Source organism: Chiloscyllium plagiosum, unplaced genomic scaffold (assembly GCF_037043375.1).
Source record: "Chiloscyllium plagiosum isolate Xiang-an unplaced genomic scaffold, Cpla_swu_hap1 HiC_scaffold_36, whole genome shotgun sequence".
NCBI lineage: Eukaryota > Metazoa > Chordata > Chondrichthyes > Orectolobiformes > Hemiscylliidae > Chiloscyllium > Chiloscyllium plagiosum.
Window position 1 is genome coordinate 4375677 of NW_028270174.1, and position 25144 is coordinate 4400820.

The 25144-nt window shown below is 44.5% G+C and overlaps 1 protein-coding gene across 1 annotated transcript in view; it reads left to right on the forward strand.

Annotated features, from left to right (window-relative positions):
• Nucleotides 1-3085: 3085 nt before the first annotated feature.
• LOC122539295 (MOB kinase activator 1B) overlaps nt 3086-25144 on the forward strand; it is a 47994-nt gene continuing 25935 nt past the window's right edge. The window contains exons 1-2 of the mRNA XM_087979894.1: nt 3086-3353; nt 19755-19921. Coding sequence (XP_087836020.1) covers nt 3340-3353; nt 19755-19921 — 181 coding nt within the window. The 5' untranslated portion in view covers nt 3086-3339. The remainder of the gene's footprint in view (nt 3354-19754; nt 19922-25144) is intronic.

Consider the following 25144-nt stretch of genomic DNA (forward strand, 5'->3'; position numbering starts at 1 on the left):
AGATGTACAGCATGGAAACAGACCCTTCGGTCCAACCCATCCATGCCGACCAGATATTTCAACCCAATCTAGTCCCACCTGCCAGCACCCGGCCCATATCCCTCCAAACCCTTCCTATTCATATACCCATCCAAATGCCTTTTAAATGTTGTAATTGTACCAGCCTCCACCACTTCCTCTGGCAGCTCATTCCATACACGTACCACCCTCTGTGTGAAAACGTTGCCCCTTAGTTCTATTTTATATCTTTCCCCTCTCACCCTAAACCTATGCCCCTCTAGTTCTGGACTCCCTGACCCCAAGGAAAATGCTTTGTCTATTTAGCCTATCCATGCTCCTCATAACTTTATAAACCTCTATAAAGTCACCCTGTTCAGCCTCTCCCTATAGCTCCAATCCTCCAATCCTGGTAACATCCTTGTAAATCTTTTCTGAACCCTTTCAAGTTTCACAATATCCTTCCGATAGGAAGGAGACCAGAATTACACACAATATTCCAAAAATGGCCTAACCAATGTTGTGTACAGCCGCAACATGACCTCCCAACTCATGTACTCAATACTCTGACCAATAAAGGAAAGCATACCAGACGCCTTCTTCACTATTCTACTTACCTGCGATTCCACTTTCAAGGAGCTATGAACCTGCACTCCAAGGTCTCTTTGTTCAGCAGCACTCCCTAGGACTTTACCATTAAGTGTATGGACATTAAAGGTAGCAAGACAGGTGGTTAAGAAGATATGTGGGCCACTTACCTTTATTAGTCACAACATTGAATATAAGAGCAGGAAGGTTATAAGGGAGCTGTATATAACACTCGTTAGGACACAGCTGGAGCACTCTGTGCAATTCTGCATCCGCACTATAGGAAGGATGTGGTTGCACTGGAGGGTGTGTGGAGGAGATTCCCCAGGATGTTGCCTGGGATGGAGCGATTCAGCGGTGGACAGAGCCGAGAGAGGCCGGGGTTATTTTCCTTCGAGCACAGAAGGATGAGGGGGACAGAATTCTGGGGGTCAGAGATAGGTGAGAGAGGGAGAAATTATTTCCTCTTTGTAGAAGGGTCAATGACTAGGGGCACAGATCTAGGATAAGGAGCTGGAGGTTTAGAGGGGATTGGAGGACTTCATTTTCATCCAGAAGTCATGAGTATCTAGAAGCCACTACCTGAGAGGGTGGTAAAGACAGGAAATCCTCAAGGCATTTAAGAGTAGATGGACACTTGAAATGCCATTGTGTGCAACGCTGAGTGCTAGACAATGGATTTGAATGGATGGTTAATTTGTGACAAGAGTAGATATTATGAGCCAAAGGGCCTCTCTTTGTGCTGTTAAAAACTGTTTGATACTAACGTCTACACACATCGCCATCTGTAGCACAGGAGGACATACACATAATACCACCTCACTGGTCCAGCAAGTCATAACAGTCTTCCTCTGAAAGATTGTAGAAATAGTATGAATAAATAGGAATGTCATTATTATCCAGCCTCAGTCCTAACTAACATTTGTGAGATGTGCAAGTTGCAGTCTTACGTTAGGGCTTGTTTATTCATTTATGGGATGTGGGCATTGCTGTCTGGGTCAGCATTTATTTCCGGACCCTAGTTGCCCCTTGAGAAGGTGGGGGTGAGCTGCCTTCTTGAATCGCTGCAGTCCATGTGCTGTAGGTAGACCCACAATGCCCTTAGGGAAAGAATTCCAGGATTCTGACCCATTGACAGTGAAGGAACAGTGAAATATTTCCAAGTCAGGATGGTGAGTGGCTGCGAGGGGGAGGGGATCTTGTAGGGAGTGGTGTTCCCATGTATCTGGATTAGTGGTGCTGGAAGAGCACAGCAGTTCAGGCAGCATCCAAGGAGCAGCTAAAAATCGACGTTTCGGGCAAAAGCCCTTTCCCATGTATCTGCTGCCCTTGTCCTTCTGGATGGAACTGGTCATGGGTTTGGAAGGTGCTGTCTGAGGAGCCCTTGGTGAATTATTGAGGAATATCTTCTCAGTGGTATACACTGTTGCTACTGAGCATTGGTGGTGGAGGGAGTGGATGTACAGCATTATGGGACTGGAGTCGGAAATCCGGATTGAAACACCGAAAGCCCAAAATATGTAGCAGCTCAGGACCTTGCAAACCTGTTTACAGTCAATGAAGTTCATTTGAAGTGTGGGCATTGTAGGGAACACAGCACCAAAACGTATGCACAGTAGGCTATCACAAGCAGTAATGTGATAAAGATCAAACCATTGGATTTGATTGTTTGTTATGTTGATGCCAGATAAATATTGGCCAGGCCACCAGGAGAAGCTTCCTGCTTATCTTCAAAACAGAGTCATGGGATCTTTAACACCCACGTCAGAGGATCTCCATACTTCAAAAGACAGCACTACCAACAGAACAGCACTCCCTGGGTTCCAGCATGGGAGGGTCAGCCTGGATTTTTGCCCTCGACAGATTACAACACACGACCTTCTGACTTTAAACTCTGAGTCATAGCTACAGATGACACACACAGTTTCGCTGAAAATCTACTTTTCTGTACATTCTGGAAGCAACTTCCCCTTTCCAAAAAGAAATACTGTCGTGATGAAACATTCATTTCATTTCAGGCCAGTGAAAATTGCTGGTGTATATTTGTCAGCGATGGCTATGAAATGCTTTTTAAAAATCCCGAAGTTATAATTAAAGGCTTTAAAAAGTGCAACTTCTTTTCCTCGTTTGACATGATCAGATGTTCATGTTAATCTAGTAGTAACTACCACAAATTCCCATTTTGTTCATGCAACATGACAAAGGAAATTAAAAGACAAAAGCTGTATCAGAACACAATACTTAGACAGCAATCAGAGTGCGGAGCGAACAGCTTTACGTGTTCGAAGTAAGAGTGCTTGTTTCTTTGCCTGTGCTGATGTGGTGTATGGTTGTGGAGAGTCACTGGGATGGGTGGACACATTGTGAGTTAAAGCAGCAGCAGCATCAGCAATCTGTCTGGAGCTGCAAGGTCAGACTGCAGCTGCAATCTCGCGAGTGCTGGGAGGGCCCCTCACAACAAGCAGACAGACACAGCAGCTGCAGGAGCAGGAACAGAAACCTGCAAACTAGAGCAGCAGAGAAATCACAGCAGGCAGCAATCAGCAGCAGGAGCAGGACCAGGAGCAGGAGCCGCACCAGGAGCAGGAGCAGGAGCAGGAGCCGCACCAGGAGCAGGAGCAGGACCAGCTGGAATCTGGAGTAGGAGCAGCTACAGGAGCTTACTTGTTGCCAGGGAGCAGCAGCTGGTGAAATCACTGGCCCTGAGAGCTCACCATCAGCCTGTCCCCACGCTGCAGGATCCTGAATGAAACCATGAGCTTCTTATTGTGAGTACAAAAGCTGCTCGACTGTGGGATCCATCCTTCAGAGAGACAGAGTCTCCCTCCTCTCCTCCCACCCCCAGAGACAGTTGCATTTCCAACAGATTGGCCCTTTATAGATTGAGGAGAAAGTGAGGTCTGCAGATGCTGGAGATCAGAGCTGAAAATGTGTTGCTGGAAAAGCGCAGCAGGTCAGGCAGCATCCAGGGAACAGGAGAATCGACGTTCCTGAAGAAGGGCTTATGCCCGAAACGTCGATTCTCCTGTTCCCTGGATGCTGCCTGACCTGCTGCGCTTTTCCAGCAACACATTTTCAGCCCTTTATAGATTGGCCTGTAACAGATTGGCCTGTAACAGATTGGTGTGTAACAGATCAGCATGTGACAGATTGGCCTGTAACGGATTGGTGTGTAATAGATTGGCCTGTAACAGATTGTCCTGTAATAGATTGGTGTATATCAGATTGACCTGTAACGGATTGGCCTGTAACAGATTGGCGTGTAACAGATTGGCCTGTAATGGATTGGTGTGTAACAGATTGGCCTGTAACAGATTGTCCTGTAATAGATTGGTGTATATCAGATTGACCTGTAACGGATTGGCCTGTAACAGATTGGCGTGTAACAGATTGGCCTGTAATGGATTGCCCTGTAACATCTTGGCCTATAAAAAATTGGCCTGTTACAGATTGGCTTATAACAGATTGACTTGTAACAGATTAGCCTGTATCAAGTTGGTGTGTAACAGATTGGCCTGTAACAGATTGATATGTAACAGATTGTCCTGTAACAGATTGGTGTATGTCAGATTGACCTGTAACAGATTGGCCTGTAATGGATTGGCCTGTAACAGGCTGGTGTGTAACAGATTGGCCTGTAATGGATTGGTGTGTAACAGATTGGCCTGTAACAGTTTGGCCTATAAAAAAATTGGCCTGTTACAGATTGGCTTGTGACAGATTGGCTTGTAACAGATTGGCCTGTAACAGATTGGTGCGTAACAGATTGGCTTGTAACAGATTGGTATGTAACAGATTGGTGTGTAACAGATTGGTGTATATTATATCAAGCTGTCTGTATAGAACATAGAACAATGCACAATGCACCGCAGTACAGGCCCCTTGACCCTCGATGTTGCGCCGACCTGTGGAACCAATCTGAAGCCCATCTAACCTACACTATTCCATTATCATCCATATGTTTATCCAATGACCATTTAAATGCCCTTAAAGTTGGTGAGTCTACTACTGTTGCAGGCAGGGCATCCCCCCCCACCTCCCACTACTCTCTGAGTAAAGAACCTACCTCTAACATCACCCCTCAATTTAAAGCTATGTCCCCCCGTGCTAGCCATCACCATCTCCCTGTCCACCCTACCTAACCCTCTGGTTATCTTATATGTCTCATTTAAGTCACCTCTCAACCTTCTGTCTCATGAAAACAGTCTCAAGTCCCTCAGCCCTGTATGTATCAGATTGTCATTATATCAAAACATCCACAGGAAGAGTGTCTCAAATAGGGGCTGCATTAATATGATTTTTTAAAATAATTATTGATTGATTAATTAAAGGTGATTGTGAAATAACAGAACAACTGGTCCTGAAGCGTTTTAAACCAATGAACCACCTTTTATGTTCAATTCATTTTGGAAAGATATATCACCCAAAATGTGCACACCAAGATCCCATAGACAGCAAAATGACTGATTAACTAAGTAAAGTCTTACCAGTTTAGTCATGTTAGTGGAGAGGCTGAAATATTGACGAGAATGTCTGGGATTGTCACTGCTTCGCTTCAAATAGTACGGTATAGTCTGTAACTGAGATCAACTTTCTCCCATTGTATCCCTCTGCCAGATCACAGGAGCAGCGTGGGGGAAGGTAGGCCCAATGTTTATAAGATGTGACTGCTTTATGCAATGCTTTTAATCGAGAGATAGATACTTATCTGTTTACAGGGCTTCCCCTAAAACTCACACAAAGTTTTAAGGTAGTTATCACTGAGACAGAATGTCACTCAGCCCCAGCTGTTTGACATCTAGAACGTCCTATTATTTATCATTAAAGGTTTCTGCAGCTCTCCTCTGGGGTAATTTTCTTGGTGCCAAAGGCAACTTTTTTATTTCCTTTAAGGGGCAGGGGATACTGGGTGAAGAGGGACTGCAGATAAGAGATAAGCCATGATTGGATGGAGTAATAGACCAGGTTCAAAGTGAGAGTGACCGACTCCTATTCCTCATTCTGATCTTTCCACACTTCCAGTGTCAGGCAGAGGAAGCCAACCCTGCTCTGCCACAGTTTCCGACTTGTTGAACATAAGTTGCGATCTTAAACTGAGACCCTGTAAGACCGTACGTTGTAGGAAAAGGTGTAGGCCATTAAACTGTCAAGTCTGCTCCACGATTCAGTGAGACCATCCTGCCTTATCCCTCTAACTTTCAATTCTCCTCTTGATTAAGAATCTGTCACTCTCAGCCTTGAATGTACTGAATGACCCAACCTCGACAGTCCTCTGTGGTAAAGAATTCCACAGATTCACTCCCCTCTGAGAGAAGAAATTCCTCCTCATCTCCCCGCAAGGGGAAACAGCCTCTCCACATCTCCCCTGTCAAGTCCCCTAAGAGTCCTGTTTGTTTCAATAAGGGCACCATGCGTTCCTCTAAACTCCAATGCGTACAGAACCAAATTTACCCACCCTCTCCTCATAAACAGGCCCTCTATACCCAGGATCAGCTGAGTAAACCTTCTCTGAACTGTTCTCAATCCCAGTCTATCTCTCCTTGGATAAGGGGTCTGAAACAAATGTGTTCCTGCTGTGATCTGGCGAATACCTTGTTTAGTTTCAGTGAAACTTCCCATGCTTCATTCTCCACTCCCTTTGAAACAAAGACCAATATTCCATTTGCCTTCCCTATGACCCACTGAACTTGGATGCGAGATTTTTATGATCCATGGAAGAGGACCCCCAAATCCCTCTCTTCTGCAGCTTTCTGCAGTATTTCTCCATTTAAGTAATATTCAACGCCATATTCTTCCTGTAAAATCACATCACCTCACATTTCATGCCATTTCTCCTCAGGGGAGGCAATGGCCACGTGATATTACCGCGAGAATATTAATCCAGAAACTCAACTTATGTGTGGGGACCTGGGTTCAAGTCCCACAACAGCAGATGGTGCAATTTGAATTACATAAAAACCTGGAATGAAGAGCCTAATGATGACCATGAATCTGTCGTCAATTGTTGGGAAAAATCCATCTCGTTCACTAATGTCCTTTCGGGAAGGGAACTGCTATCTTTATCCAGTCAGACCTACACGTGACTCCAGACACACAGCAATGTGATCGAAGATTAGCTGCCCACTGGGTAATTAGGGATGGGCAATAAACAGTGGCCCAGCCAGTGATGACAACATCCCGTGAATGAACAAAACAAATTGTTATACCATCTTCAGGATTTTTGAGAAGATTTATAGCTCAGGTTGAGGTTCTGGAAGGAAGTTTGCTCGCTGAGCTGCAAGGTTTGTTTTCAGACGTTTCGTCACCCTACTAGGTAGCATCATCGGTGAGCTACTTTACACACTGATGTGCCACATACCAAGGTTATACTCAGTCACCTAACCAGACTGTATACTGTTACTGTACTACTCCCCAATCCCTGACTGTATACTGTTACTGTACTATTCCCCAATCCCTGACTGTATACTGTTACTGTATTACTCCCCAAACCCTGACTGTATACTGTTACTGTATTACTCCCCAATCCCTGACTGTATACTGTTACTGTACTATTCCCCAATCCCTGACTGTATACTGTTACTGTATTACTCCCCAAACCCTGACTGTATACTGTTACTGTACTATCCCCGAATCCCTGACTGTATACTGTTACTGTATTACTCCCCAAACCCTGACTGTATACTGTTACTGTATTACTCCCCAAACCCTGACTGTATACTGTTACTGTATTACTCCCCAATCCCTGACTGTATACTGTTACTGTACTATTCCCCAATCCCTGACTGTATACTGTTACTGTATTACTCCCCAATCCATGACTGTATACTGTTACTGTACTACTCCCCAATCCCTGACTGTATACTGTTACTGTATTACTCCCCAAACCTGACTGTATACTGTTACTGTACTGCTCCTCAATCCCTGACTGTATACTGTTACTGTATTACTCCCCAAACCCTGACTGTATACTGTTACTGTACTATTCCCCAATCCCTGACTGTATACTGTTGCTGTATTACTCCCTGAACCCTGACTGTATACTATTACTGTATTACTCCCCAAACCCTGACTGTATACTGTTACTGTACTACTCCCCAAACCCTGACTGTAAACTATTACTGTATTACTCACCAATCCCTGACTGTACACTGTTACTGTATTACTCTGCAAATCCTGACTGTATACTGTTACTGCATTACTCCCCAATCTCTGACTGTATAATGTTACTGTACTGCTCCCCAAACCCTGACTGTATACTGTTACTGTACAATTCCCCAATCCCTGACTGTATATTGTTACTGTACTGCTCCCCAAACCCTGACTGTATACTGTTACTGTATTACTCCCTTATCCCTGACTGTATGTTGTTACTGTACTGCTCCCCAATCCCTGACTGTATACTGTTACAGTATTACTCCCCAAATCCTGACTGTATATTGTTACTATATTACTCCCCAATCCCTGACTGTATACTGTTACTGTACAGCTCCCCAATCCCTGACTGTATACTGTTACTGTATTACACCCCATACCCTGACTGTATACTGTTACTGTACTATTCCCCAGTCCCTGACTGTATACTGTTACTGTATTACTCCCCAAACCCTGACTGTATATACTGTTACTGTACTACTCCCTGAACCCTGACTGTATACTATTACTTTACTACTCCCCAATCTCTAGCTGTATACTGTAACTCTACCACACTCACACCCTGACCGTATACTGTTACTGTATTACTCCCCTATTCCTGACCGTATACTGTTACTGTATTACTCCCCAAACCCTGACTGTATACTGTTACTGTACTACTCCCCAATCCCTGATCGAACACTGTTACTGTATTACTCCCCAATCCCTGACTGTATACTGTTACTGTACTACTCCCCAATCCCTGACTGTATACTGTTACTGTATTACTCCCCAATCCCTGATCGAACACTGTTACTGTATTACTCCCCAATCCCTGACTGTATATTGTTACTATATTACTCCCCAATCCCTGACTGTATACTGTTACTGTACTATTCCCCAAACCCTGACTGTATACTGTTACTGTATTATTCCCCAATCCCTGACTGTATACTGTTACCGTATTACTCCCCAAACCTTGACTGTGTAGTGTTACTGTACTACTCCCCAATCCCTGATCGTACACTGTTACTGTATTACTCCCCAATCCCTGACTGTATACTGTTACTGTACTATTCCCCAAACCCTGACTGTATACTGTTACTGTACTACTCCCCAATCCCTGACTGTATACTGTTACTGTACTATTCCCCAAACCCTGACTGTATACTGTTACTGTACTATTCCCCAATCCCTGACTGTATACTGTTACTGTATTACTCCCCAAATTCTGACTGTATACTGTTACTGTACTACTCCCCAAACCCTGACTGTAAACTTTTACTGTATTACTCACCAATCCCTGACTGTACACTGTTACTGTATTACTCTGCAAATCCTGACTGTATACTGTTACTGCATTACTCCCCAATCTCTGACTGTATACTGTTACTGTACTGCTCCCCAAACCCTGACTGTATACTGTTACAGTATTACTCCCCAAATCCTGACTGTATATTGTTACTATATTACTCCCCAGTCCCTGACTGTATACTGTTACTGTACTACTCCCCAATCCCTGACTGTATACTGTTACTGTATTACTCCCCAAACCTGACTGTATACTGTTACTGTACTGCTCCTCAATCCCTGACTGTATACTGTTACTGTATTACTCCCCAAACCCTGACTGTATCCTGTTACTGTACTATTCCCCAATCCCTGACTGTATACTGTTGCTGTATTACTCCCTGAACCCTGACTGTATACTATTACTGTATTACTCCCCAAACCCTGACTGTATACTGTTACTGTACTACTCCCCAAACCCTGACTGTAAACTATTACTGTATTACTCACCAATCCCTGACTGTACACTGTTACTGTATTACTCTGCAAATCCTGACTGTATACTGTTACTGCATTACTCCCCAATCTCTGACTGTATAATGTTACTGTACTGCTCCCCAAACCCTGACTGTATACTGTTACTGTACAATTCCCCAATCCCTGACTGTATATTGTTACTGTACTGCTCCCCAAACCCTGACTGTATACTGTTACTGTATTACTCCCTTATCCCTGACTGTATGTTGTTACTGTACTGCTCCCCAATCCCTGACTGTATACTGTTACAGTATTACTCCCCAAATCCTGACTGTATATTGTTACTATATTACTCCCCAATCCCTGACTGTATACTGTTACTGTACAGCTCCCCAATCCCTGACTGTATACTGTTACTGTATTACACCCCATACCCTGACTGTATACTGTTACTGTACTATTCCCCAGTCCCTGACTGTATACTGTTACTGTATTACTCCCCAAACCCTGACTGTATATACTGTTACTGTACTACTCCCTGAACCCTGACTGTATACTATTACTTTACTACTCCCCAATCTCTAGCTGTATACTGTAACTCTACCACACTCACACCCTGACCGTATACTGTTACTGTATTACTCCCCTATTCCTGACCGTATACTGTTACTGTATTACTCCCCAAACCCTGACTGTATACTGTTACTGTACTACTCCCCAATCCCTGATCGAACACTGTTACTGTATTACTCCCCAATCCCTGACTGTATACTGTTACTGTACTACTCCCCAATCCCTGACTGTATACTGTTACTGTATTACTCCCCAATCCCTGATCGAACACTGTTACTGTATTACTCCCCAATCCCTGACTGTATATTGTTACTATATTACTCCCCAATCCCTGACTGTATACTGTTACTGTACTATTCCCCAAACCCTGACTGTATACTGTTACTGTATTATTCCCCAATCCCTGACTGTATACTGTTACCGTATTACTCCCCAAACCTTGACTGTGTAGTGTTACTGTACTACTCCCCAATCCCTGATCGTACACTGTTACTGTATTACTCCCCAATCCCTGACTGTATACTGTTACTGTACTATTCCCCAAACCCTGACTGTATACTGTTACTGTACTACTCCCCAATCCCTGACTGTATACTGTTACTGTACTATTCCCCAAACCCTGACTGTATACTGTTACTGTACTATTCCCCAATCCCTGACTGTATACTGTTACTGTATTACTCCCCAAATTCTGACTGTATACTGTTACTGTACTACTCCCCAAACCCTGACTGTAAACTTTTACTGTATTACTCACCAATCCCTGACTGTACACTGTTACTGTATTACTCTGCAAATCCTGACTGTATACTGTTACTGCATTACTCCCCAATCTCTGACTGTATACTGTTACTGTACTGCTCCCCAAACCCTGACTGTATACTGTTACAGTATTACTCCCCAAATCCTGACTGTATATTGTTACTATATTACTCCCCAGTCCCTGACTGTATACTGTTACTGTACAGCTCCCCAATCCCTGACTGTATACTGTTACTGTATTACTCCCCAAACCCTGACTGTATATACTGTTACTGTACTACTCCCTGAACCCTGACTGTATACTATTACTTTACTACTCCCCAATCTCTGGCTGTATACTGTTACTCTACCCACACTCAAACCCTGACCGTATACTGTTACTATATTACTCCCCTATCCCTGACCGTATACTGTTACTGTATTACTCCCCAAACCCTGACTGTATATACTGTTACTGTACTACTCCCTGAACCCTGACTGTATACTATTACTTTACTACTCCCCAATCCCTGGCTGTATACTGTTACTCTACCACACTCAAACCCTGACCGTATACTGTTACTATATTACTCCCCTATCCCTGACCGTATACTGTTACTGTATTACTCCCCAAACCCTGACTATATACTGTTACTGTACTATTCCCCAATCCCTGACTGTATACTGTAACTGTATTACTCCCCAAATCCTGACTGTAGGAGAAAGTGAGGTCTGCAGATGCTGGAGATCAAAGCTGGAAATGTGTTGCTGGAAAAGCGCAGCAGGTCAGGCAGCATCCAGGGAATAGGAGTGTCGACGTTTCGGGCATAAGCCCTTCTTCAGGATTCCTGAAGAAGGGCTTATGCCCGAAACGTCGACTCTCCTATTCCCTGGATGCTGCCTGACCTGCTGCGCTTTTCCAGCAACACATTTCCAAATCCTGACTGTATACTGTTACTGTATTACTCCCCAAACCCTGACTGTATACTGTTACTGTACAGCTCCCCAATCCCTGACTGTATACTGTTACTGTATTACACCCCAAACCCTGACTGTATACTGCTACTGTACTGCTCCACAATCCCTGACTGTATACTGTTACTGTATTACTCCCCAAACCCTGACTGTATACTGTTACTGTATTACTCCCCAATCCCTGACTGTATACTGTTACTGTACTACTCCCTGAACCCTGACTTTATACTATTACTTTACTACTCCCCAATCCCTGACTGTATACTGTCGCTGTATTAATCCCTGAACCCTGACTGTATACTATTACTTTACTACTCCCCAATCTCTGGCTGTATACTGTTACTCTACCACACTCAAACCCTGACCGTATACTGTTACTGTATTACTCCCCTATCCCTGACCGTATACTGTTACTGTTTTACTCCCCAAACCCTGACTATATACTGTTACTGTACTGCTCCCCAAACCCTGACTGTATACTGTAACTGTATTACTCCCCAAATCCTGACTGTATACTGTTACTGTATTACTCCCCAATCCCTGACTGTATACTGTTACTGTACTGCTCCCCAATCCCTGACTGTATACTGTTACTGTATTACTCCCCAATCCATGACTGTATACTGTTACTGTATTACTCCCCAATCCATGACTGTATACTGTTACTGTACTACTCCCCAATCCCTGACTGTATACTGTTACTGTATTACTCCCCAAACCTGACTGTATACTGTTACTGTATTACTCCCCAAACCCTGACTGTATACTGTTACTGTATTACTCCCCAAACCCTGACTGTATACTGTTACTGTACTATTCCCCAATCCCTGACTGTATACTGTTGCTGTATTACTCCCTGAACCCTGACTGTATACTATTACTGTATTACTCCCCAAACCCTGACTGTATACTGTTACTGTACTACTCCCCAAACCCTGACTGTAAACTATTACTGTATTACTCACCAATCCCTGACTGTACACTGTTACTGTATTACTCTGCAAATCCTGACTGTATACTGTTACTGCATTACTCCCCAATCTCTGACTGTATAATGTTACTGTACTGCTCCCCAAACCCTGACTGTATACTGTTACTGTACAATTCCCCAATCCCTGACTGTATATTGTTACTGTACTGCTCCCCAAACCCTGACTGTATACTGTTACTGTATTACTCCCTTATCCCTGACTGTATGTTGTTACTGTACTGCTCCCCAATCCCTGACTGTATACTGTTACAGTATTACTCCCCAAATCCTGACTGTATATTGTTACTATATTACTCCCCAATCCCTGACTGTATACTGTTACTGTACAGCTCCCCAATCCCTGACTGTATACTGTTACTGTATTACACCCCATACCCTGACTGTATACTGTTACTGTACTATTCCCCAGTCCCTGACTGTATACTGTTACTGTATTACTCCCCAAACCCTGACTGTATATACTGTTACTGTACTACTCCCTGAACCCTGACTGTATACTATTACTTTACTACTCCCCAATCTCTAGCTGTATACTGTAACTCTACCACACTCACACCCTGACCGTATACTGTTACTGTATTACTCCCCTATTCCTGACCGTATACTGTTACTGTATTACTCCCCAAACCCTGACTATATACTGTTACTGTACTATTCCCCAATCCCTGACTGTATACTGTTACTGTATTACTCCCCAAATCCTGACTGTATACTGTTACTGTATTACTCCCCAAACCCTGACTGTATACTGTTACTGTACAGCTCCCCAATCCCTGACTGTATACTGTTACTGTATTACTCCCCAAACCCTGACTGTATACTGTTACTGTACAGCTCCCCAATCCCTGACTGTATACTGTTACTGTATTACTCCCCAAACCCTGACTGTATACTGTTACTGTACAGCTCCCCAATCCCTGACTGTATACTGTTACTGTATTACTCCCCAAACCCTGACTGTATACTGTTACTGTACCGCTCCACAATCCCTGACTGTATACTGTTACTGTATTACTCCCGAAACCCTGACTGTATACTGTTACTGTACTGCTCCACAATCCCTGACTGTATACTGTTACTGTATTACTCCCCAAACCCTGACTGTATACTGTTACTGTATTACTCCCCAATCCCTGACTGTATACTGTCGCTATATTACTCCCTGAACCCTGACTGTATACTATTACTTTACTACTCCCCAATCTCTGGCTGTATACTGTTACTCTACCACACTCAAACCCTGACCGTATACTGTTACTGTATTACTCCCCTATCCCTGACCGTATACTGTTACTGTATTACTCCCCAAACCCTGACTATATACTGTTACTGTACTGGTCCCCAAATCCTGACTGTATACTGTTACTGTATTGCTCCCCAAATCCTGACTGTATACTGTTACTGTATTACTCCCCAATCCCTGACTGTATACTGTTACTGTACTGCTCCCCAATCCCTGAATGTATACTGTTACTGTATTACTCCCCAATCCATGACTGTATACTGTTACTGTACTACTCCCCAATCCCTGACTGTATACTGTTACTGTATTACTCCCCAAACCCTGACTGTATACTGTTACTGTACTGCTCCCCAATCCCTGACTGTATACTGTTACTGTATTACTCCCCAAACCCTGACTGTATACTGTTACTGTACTATTCCCCAATCCCTGACTGTATACTGTTGCTGTATTACTCCCTGAACCCTGACTGTATACTATTACTGTATTACTCTCCAAACCCTGACTGTATACTATTACTGTACTATTCCCCAGTCCCTGACTGTATACTGTTACTGTATTGCTCCCCAATCCCTGGGATGAAAGATTTTGGTAAGAAAGCAAGATTAGTCTATTGAGTTGGATGATCAGCCATGATCGTGATGAATGGCAGAGCTGGGTCAAAGGGCCGAATGGCCTCCTCCTGCTCCAATCTTCTATGAATCCCTTCCCAACAGAGGGTTGTGAATCTGTGGAATTCCCTGCCCAGTGAAGTGGTTGAGGCTTCCTCAGTAAATGCCTTTAAAGCTAAATTAGGTAATGTTTTGAACAATAAGGAAATTAAGGGCTATGGTGAGCGGGTGGGTAAGTGGAGCTGAGGCCATGTAAAGATCAGCCATGATCTTATTGAATGGCGGAGCAGGCTCGAGGGGCAAGACGGCCTACTCCTGCTCCTGGTTCTTACGTTCTTATGTAACGTAAACCTCACACTTTTTATCTCTTTCTCACTTTCCCTCCCTCTCTCCCTCTAAGACTTCTCAAAATTGACCTCTTTGACTAAATTTTTTGTCACATGACCTGATAGCGATGGCTCGATGACAAATTTTATTTGATGATGGTTCCTCCAAAAGGCCTTGGAATATTTTAACAGGATTTGGGGGTAGGCCATTCAGCCCCTCAAGCCTGCTTCGCCATTCATTAAAGATTGTGGCTCAACCTCAAATCTACTTTCCTGCTGCAGCCCTCAACTCTCTGGGAGTCCCTAAGGGGCAGAATAGCCTCAGTTTTAAATACAGGCCACGACTGAGAAGCCACAGCTCTCTGTGGTAGAGAGCACCAAAGAGTTACAATCCTTTCAGTAAAGAACTGCCTCCTCATCTAAGACCTAAAGGGCTGACCCCTTACTCCGAGACTATGATTCCATGTTCAAGGCTCCTTAGTCAGGGCCTATGTTTTTCTCAGCTCCACCCTGGCAAAACCTTTCAGAATTTGGCATGTTCCAAGACCTCGCCTCTCAATCTTCTCAATAATGTAGGACTGTCTATTCCATCCTTCCTCATGGAATAATTCTCCCATTCCTGAGAAGATTGGTCTCACTCTCTCCAAAGTGAGAGGAGACCAAACTGGCTAAAGTTCTCCAGGTGTGGTATCACAGGGCCCGGTATGACTGGAGTAAAACCTCTTGCTTATCTGCTCTCATTCTTGTGTGTCTGAGTTCCTGTGCTCCGATAAGACCATAAGAAATAGGAGCAGGAGTAGGCCATTTAGCCCCTCGGGCTTGCTCCACCATTCAATGGAATCATGGCTGACCCACATTCCTCACATCCACTTTCCTGCCCTTTCACCATTACCCTTGATCCCCCAAGTGATCAACGTTCTTCCAATCTCAGCCTTAAATATTCATAGGGACTCTGCCCCACAGCTCTCTGTGGCCAGGAGTTCCAAAGACCCATATTCCTCTGAGGGAAGAAATTCCTCTCATCTCCATCTGAAATTAGTGCCCCCCTATTCTGAGACTGTACCCTCTGGTCCCAGACTCTCCCATGAGGGGGATCACCCTCTCAGTATTGACCCTGTCCAGCCCCTTCAGAATCCGATATATTTCAATGAGGTCACCTCTTATTCTTCTCGACTCCAGTCAGTAGAGCCCCAACCTGTTTAATCTTTGTTTATAAGAGGATCTTCTCTGAACAACCTCCAATGAAATGATATCTTTCCTTAAATAGGGGACCAAACCTGCTCACAGTGCTCCAGACATGATCTCCCCAGCCCCTTGTACAGTTGCTGTAAGACCTCCCTTCTCTTATACTCCAATCCCTTTGAAATAAGGACCAATATTCCATGACCCGTGCTGATTAGCTACTGTCCCATGTGCTAGCTTTCCTTGTTTCATGTACAACTTCCCCCAAGTCCCTTTGTGTTGCATCTTTCTGCAGCTTTTCCCCATTTAAATAATATTCTGTTCTTTTGTTCTCCCTTCCAAAATGAACAACTTCACATTTTTCCACATTATACTTTGTTTGCCAACGTTTTGTCCACTTACTGAACCCATCAATATCTCTGTGTAAATTGTTTGGATCCCTCACAACCTGCCTCACCACCGACTTTACTGTCATCTGCAAATTTAGCTACAGTCTGTTCATTTCCTTTCTCTATGTCATTAATATTTATTGTAAACAGTTATGTTCCTAGCACTGAGGCCTGTTGGTCAAGGGTCATTGTCTGAAAAAGACCCCCTTATCCCCATTCGCTGTTTTCTGTCCGTGAGCTTCGTTTGAGTTCTACTCTATACTGAGAATTTTTTTTAAAATCCTATATTCAGTTATGTGTAAGCAAACCATTTAACCCTGTGCCTGGACACTGAGGTCCCAAAGAAAGGGGGGAGTTGGGGGGACTGGACATGGTGAGCTTTAGGATATGGGCAGGAGAGGGTTTGAGGAGCTCATGGTTATGGGGTGTGCAGGTGGAAATGTCTGGCTGTAGCAGAGCTGTGGGTCAGAGCTTCGGCTGAGCCAGGACGTGCTGCAGAAGGTGGAAGTAGATGGTTTTGGGAATGGTATGGAAAGGTCACCTCAAGATCAGATACAACGTCGAGGCTATGAACAGTTTGGGTTAATCTCAGGTATTGGCCAGCAGGAACAGAGTGTGTCGTAGGGACCGAAAACAATGGCTTTCATCTTCCTTGTATTTGATCTCAATTATCTCGGTCTAATCTGGTTAGCTCAGTTGGCTGGATGGCTGGTTTGTGATATAGAGTGAGACTGACAGCGTGGGTTCCAAGTCCTGTTCCATCTAAGGTTCTACCTTCACGAGCCCTTCCTCTGAGGCAGAGTGACCCTCAGGCTAAACCACCACCAGCTCTGTTCTCCCTCTCTCTCCATCTCTGTCTCTAGTGAGACTATGGCAGCTTTACCTTTAATCCTAACACCTTCCCATTCACTATCCTCACTCCAAAAGGGGGACAGGGGTCCTGGGTTTAGGGAGTTTGATTTGGTTGGATTGAACATTACTGTGTTTCATTATAATATAGTCCAGAGTCTTAGATGCAGGTGAATGAGTTACCTATCATTGCTGTATGTGTGATTGGTGTTGATTGTTCCTGTATGCCTGGGATCAGTGCTGGATGATCCAGGTTACGGAGATACGATTCCAGACAAGGAGACCTTTGGAAGGCGTCTCAGTCTGAAGCAGGTCTGTACTGCACTTTTGTTTAGACCATGAAGTTTACTATAAGGCATTACTACCACAAGAGAAACTTTATTAGATTATAGCATGGGGAATGCTCACAACAGAATAATTAAATCTTGCCCTCTGCCCTCAGTCTGAGGTTAAGGAGTTGCTTTAATCCTGCTGTATAATTGAGGTGCTGAGTAAACAGAACAATTGTCCAACGCAGCTCAGCAACAGTTTTCATCGCATCCCCCCTCCCTCCCCCCCCCACTCCCCCCCCACCCCACTCTTTCCCTGTTCTCTTTCCTGTTGAGAGTAGGACACAAGGCAGTCTCAACTTATTGAACTAATTTGTCAGCTTGTGATGATTGGACATAGCATCTCCAGTGGCTCAGTGGTTCGCACTGCTGCCTCACAGCGCCAGGGAGCCAGGGTCGATTCCAGCCTCAAGCGACACTCTATGTGGAGTTTGCACGTTCTCCCCGTGCCTGCATGGGTTTCCTCCGGGTGCTTCAGTTTCCTCCCACAGTCCAAAGGTGTGCTAGTCAGGTGAATTGGCCATGCTAAATTGCCCGTAGTGTTAGGAGCATTAGTCAGGGGTAAATGTAGGGGAATCAGTGTGGGTGGGTTACTCTTTGGAGGGTTAGTGTGGACTTGTTGGGCTGAAGGGCCTGTTTCCACACTATAGGGAATGTAATCTAATCTGTTTTAAACAAAGCATCACATTGAAATTATAGCACAAAAAGAAGCCATTCGGTCCAACTGGTGTGTGCTGCTGTTGATGCTTGACATGAAATCCCTCCCACCCGCTCCCCACTTCCCCTCAATCCCCCAAACATCCTGCAGGCAGGGTGAAGGGGCAAGGGCAGATTGGTGCCAATCAGACTGAGGGCTGGCTCCTCAGTGGGGTCTGGAGTATTGTGAGCAGGGAAAAGGAAACAGAACAACAGAGTTGTTGCTGTGCAGAAGGAGGCCATTTGGCCCATTATGTCTGAACCGGCTCTCATTCCTGATGAAGGGCTTTTGCCTGAAATGTCGATTTTCCTGCTCCTCGGATGCTGCCTGACCTGCTGTGCTTTTCCAGCACCACTCTACTCTTCAGCATCTGCAGTACCCAGTTCTGCCCTGCTCTCTTAGTTCCAATCCTTTTCACCATAACTTTTACACAATGGTTCTCCATAACTAGTGATCCAATGCCCCTCTTGAATGCATCAGTGGAACTTGCCTCCCCTATATTTCCAGGTGGCAGAGTTTTTTTTATCCCTCATCACCCCAGCTTCCTCAGAGCACGACTTTAAACTCTTCCCCCTGGTTCTTCGTCCTTTCACAATTGGGATAGTTTCTCCCAGTTTACTCTATCTACACTGGTCATGGTTTTGAAAACTTCTCTTAATTCCCCTCTCAGCTTCTTTTAGCCCAGGGTGAACAGCCCCAACTTTTCCAACCTACCTACATCACAGAAGTTCCTCATTCCTGGAACCCTTTGTGTAAATCTTGAATATTGCGTGCAGTTCCAGTCGCCATACTACCAGAAGGATGTGGATGCTTTTGGAGAGGATGCAGAGAAGGTTTACCAGGATATTGCCTGGTCCAGAGGGTAATAGTTCTGAGGAGAGGTTAGATCTTTCTCTGGAAAGATGGAGGCTGAGGGGGAGACCTGATAGAGGTCTACAAAATTATGAGAGGCACAGAGGCTTTTTCCCAGGGTGGAAAGGTCAACTAGAAGAGGGCACAGGTTCAAGGTGAGGGGGGAATGTTTAGGGGTGAAATGCAGGGAAAATGTTTCGCACAGAGGCTAGTGCCTGGAACACACTGCCAATGGAGGTGGTGGAAGCAGATACATCTGCAACGTTGAAGATGTAACTTGATTGACACATGAACAGGAGGCGAACAGAGGAATAGAAACTGTGCACTGGCAATGGGCAGTGAGTCTAACTAAGGGCTAGGATTCAGTTTGATGGGCCACAGGACCTGTTCCTGTGCAGTATGGTTCTTTTTCCTAAATTGCTTCCAGAGTTGAACAGAGTTTGTTTCTTTTAGTACGATCTATTAAAGGACAAGTCTACCTGGAATTAATCCTGGCCACTCTGTGTTTTACAGTGGAAACCGTTCATCTAAGACCTTCAAGCCGAGGAAGAACATTCCAGAAGGTTCCCATCAGTATGAGCTGCTGAAACATGCAGAGGCCACTCTGGGCAGTGGTAATCTCCGCCTGGCTGTGATGTTACCAGATGGTGAAGATCTGAATGAATGGATTGCTGTCAATAGTAAGTGACTGAGGAAGCGAGTTCACTTCAGCCTTTGTTTGGGAATTAATTTTCATCTCAAGTCACAGAATCACACAGCACAGAACAGGTCCTTCAGCCCATCGAGTATGTACTGTCAAAAATACACTAGTCCCACTATCCTGCACTGGGCCCATTGCCTTAACTGTTATGACATTCCAAGTGCCCATCCAAATACTGTTTAACGGTTGTGAGGTTTCCCATCTCAACTCCCTTGCCAGGCAATGCTTTCCTGCCACCCTTCCACAAATCCCCCCTAAATCTCCTGCATTTCACCTTAAAATGAGGTCCCCTTGTTACTGACCCTTCAACTAAGGGGAACAGCTGCTCTCTATCCACCCTGTCCATGCCCCTCGTAATCATTCACACCTCTGCCAGCTCCCTGTCAACCTTCTCTGCTCCAAACAGAATAACCATAACCTCCCGGGTCCAGGCTGTTAGCTTTCTGCATTGTCCTCACAAGAGTGGGTTTGACAGAGACAATGCTGAGATATGTGAAAACCTGGAATGAAAGAACAAAAGGCTGTAATCACTGTGCAGAAAAACACAAGATCATGGGTCAAGGTAGCAGAATTGCAATAGTCACGGCTAATGCCCTAGGACAATTCCGGAACAGAAAAGACATCTGGTACATAAAGGGTTACTGCTCCAACAATACACTCACTACCAAGACATGTGATACATCAAGGGTTACCGCTCCAACAATACACTCACTACCAAGACATGTGATACATCAAGGGTTACCGCTCCAACAATACACTCACTACCAAGACATGTGATACATCAAGGGTTACCGCTCCAACAATACACTCACTACCAAGACACGTGGTACATCAAGGGTTACCGCTCCAACAATACACTCACTACCAAGACATGTGATACATCATGGGTTACCGCTCCAACAATACACTCACTACCAAGACATGTGATACATCAAGGGTTACCGCTCCAACAATACAGTCACTACCAAGACATGTGATACATCAAGGGTTACCGCTCCAACAATACAGTCACTACCAAGACATGTGATACATCAAGGGTTACTGCTCCAACAATACAGTCACTACCAAGACATGTGATACATCAAGGGTTACCGCTCCAACAATACAGTCACTACCAAGACATATGATACATCAAGGGTTACCGCTCCAACAATACACTCACTACCAAGACATGTGATACATCAAGGGTTACCGCTCCAACAATACACTCACTACCAAGACATGTGATACATCAAGGGTTACCGCTCCAACAATACAGTCACTACCAAGACATGTGATACATCAAGGGTTACCGCTCCAACAATACACTCACTACCAAGACATGTGATACATCAAGGGTTACCGCTCCAACAATACAGTCACTACCAAGACATATGATACATCAAGGGTTACCGCTCCAACAATACACTCACTACCAAGACATGTGATACATCAAGGGTTACCGCTCCAACAATACAGTCACTACCAAGACATGTGATACATCAAGGGTTACCGCTCCAACAATACACTCACTACCAAGACATGTGATACATCAAGGGTTACCGCTCCAACAATACACTCACTACCAAGACATGTGATACATCAAGGGTTACCGCTCCAACAATACACTCACTACCAAGACATGTGATACATCAAGGGTTACCGCTCCAACAATACACTCACTACCAAGACATGTGATACATCAAGGGTTACCGCTCCAACAATACAGTCACTACCAAGACATGTGATACATCAAGGGTTACCGCTCCAACAATACACTCACTACCAAGACATGTGATACATCAAGGGTTACCGCTCCAACAATACAGTCACTACCAAGACATGTGATACATCAAGGGTTACCGCTCCAACAATACACTCACTACCAAGACATGTGATACATCAAGGGTTACCGCTCCAACAATACACTCACTACCAAGACATGTGATACATCAAGGGTTACCGCTCCAACAATACACTCACTACCAAGACATGTGATACATCAAGGGTTACCGCTCCAACAATACACTCACTACCAAGACATGTGATACATCAAGGGTTACCGCTCCAACAATACACTCACTACCAAGACATGTGATACATCAAGGGTTACCGCTCCAACAATACACTCACTACCAAGACATGTGATACATCAAGGGTTACCGCTCCAACAATACACTCACTACCAAGACATGTGATACATCAAGGGTTACCGCTCCAACAATACACTCACTACCAAGACACGTGGTACATCAAGGGTTACCGCTCCAACAATACACTCACTACCAAGACACGTGATACATCAAGGGTTACCGCTCCAACAATACACTCACTACCAAGACACGTGATACATCAAGGGTTACCGCTCCAACAATACACTCACTACCAAGACATGTGATACATCAAGGGTTACCGCTCCAACAATACAGTCACTACCAAGACATGTGATACATCAAGGGTTACCGCTCCAACAATACAGTCACTACCAAGACATGTGATACATCAAGGGTTACCGCTCCAACAATACACTCACTACCAAGACATGTGATACATCAAGGGTTACCGCTCCAACAATACAGTCACTACCAAGACATGTGATACATCAAGGGTTACCGCTCCAACAATACACTCACTACCAAGACATGTGATACATCAATGGTTACCGCTCCAACAATACAGTCACTACCAAGACATGTGATACATCAAGGGTTACCGCTCCAACAATACACTCACTACCAAGACATATGATACATCAAGGGTTGCCGCTCCAACAATACAGTCACTACCAAGACATATGATACATCAAGGGTTACCGCTCCAACAATACAGTCACTACCAAGACATGTGATACATCAAGGGTTACCGCTCCAACAATACACTCACTACCAAGACATGTGATACATCAAGGGTTACCGCTCCAACAATACAGTCACTACCAAGACATGTGATACATCAAGGGTTACCGCTCCAACAATACACTCACTACCAAGACATGTGATACATCAAGGGTTACCGCTCCAACAATACACTCACTACCAAGACATGTGATACATCAAGGGTTACCGCTCCAACAATACACTCACTACCAAGACATGTGATACATCAAGGGTTACCGCTCCAACAATACACTCACTACCAAGACATGTGATACATCAAGGGTTACCGCTCCAACAATACACTCACTACCAAGACATGTGATACATCAAGGGTTACCGCTCCAACAATACACTCACTACCAAGACATGTGATACATCAAGGGTTACCGCTCCAACAATACACTCACTACCAAGACATGTGATACATCAAGGGTTACCGCTCCAACAATACAGTCACTACCAAGACATGTGATACATCAAGGGTTACCGCTCCAACAATACAGTCACTACCAAGACATATGATACATCAAGGGTTACCGCTCCAACAATACAGTCACTACCAAGACATATGATACATCAAGGGTTACCGCTCCAACAATACACTCACTACCAAGACATGTGATACATCAAGGGTTACCGCTCCAACAATACACTCACTACCAAGACATGTGATACATCAAGGGTTACCGCTCCAACAATACAGTCACTACCAAGACATGTGATACATCAAGGGTTACCGCTCCAACAATACACTCACTACCAAGACATGTGATACATCAAGGGTTACCGCTCCAACAATACAGTCACTACCAAGACATGTGATACATCAAGGGTTACCGCTCCAACAATACACTCACTACCAAGACATATGATACATCAAGGGTTACCGCTCCAACAATACAGTCACTACCAAGACATATGATACATCAAGGGTTACCGCTCCAACAATACACTCACTACCAAGACATGTGATACATCAAGGGTTACCGCTCCAACAATACACTCACTACCAAGACATGTGATACATTAAGGGTTACCGCTCCAACAATACAGTCACTACCAAGACATGTGATACATCAAGGGTTACCGCTCCAACAATACACTCACTACCAAGACATGTGATACATCAAGGGTTACCGCTCCAACAATACAGTCACTACCAAGACATGTGATACATCAAGGGTTACCGCTCCAACAATACAGTCACTACCAAGACATGTGATACATCAAGGGTTACCGCTCCAACAATACACTCACTACCAAGACACGTGGTACATCAAGGGTTACCGCTCCAACAATACAGTCACTACCAAGACATATGTAGACTTTTTGTGGGCCAGCCATAGACTGGGATAAATGGGCAAACTTCCTTCACTGTTTAGAACATAGAACATAGAAAAACTGCATGTCTAGAAGTCGCTTAAATGTCCCTAATGACTCTGCTTCCACCACCACCACTGGCAACACATTCCCTGCACTCACAACTCTCTGCGTAAAGAACCTACCTCTGACATCTCCTCTATACCTTCCTCTTAATATCTTAAAACGATGACCCCTCGTGCCAGTCAATCCTACCCTGGGGAAAAGTCTCTGGCTATTGACTCTGTCCATGCCTCTCATTACCTTGTATACCTCAATCAGGTCACCTCTCTTCCTCCTTTGCTCCAGAGAGAAAAGTCCAGGCTTAGTCAACCTCTCTTCATAAGCCAAGCCCTCCAGTCTGGCAGCATCCTGGTAAACCTTCTTTGCACCGTCTCCAAAGCCTCTGTATCTTTCCTATAGTAGGGCGACCAGAATTAGACACAATATTCCACGTGTGGTCTCACCAGGGACTTGTAGAGCTGTAGCAAAACTTTGCGACTCTGAAACTCGATCCCCCTGTTAATGAAAGCCAAAACACCATCTGCTTTCTTAACAACCCTATCCACTTGGGTGACAACTTTGAGGGATCCATGCATCTATTCCTCATGAAGGGCTTTTGCCCGAAACGTCGATTTACCTGCTCCTCGGATGCTGCCTGACCTGCTGTGTTTTTCCAGCACCACTCTAATCTAGACATGGGGGATTCCCTGGCAATTACAGAGCAGTCAGTCTTACTTCTGCGTTCAGCAAAGTTTTGGAAAGAATTCTGAGGGATAGGATTTATGACTACTTGGAAAAGCACAATGTGATTAAAGGCAGTCAGCATGGCTTTGTGAGGGGCAGGTCATGCCTCACAAATCTTATTGAGTTCTTTGAGGAGGTGACAAGACAGGTTGACGAGGGGTGAGCAGTGGATGTGGTGTATATGGACATCAACAAGGCACTTGATAGGATTCCTCATGGTAGGCTCATTCATAAAGTCAGGA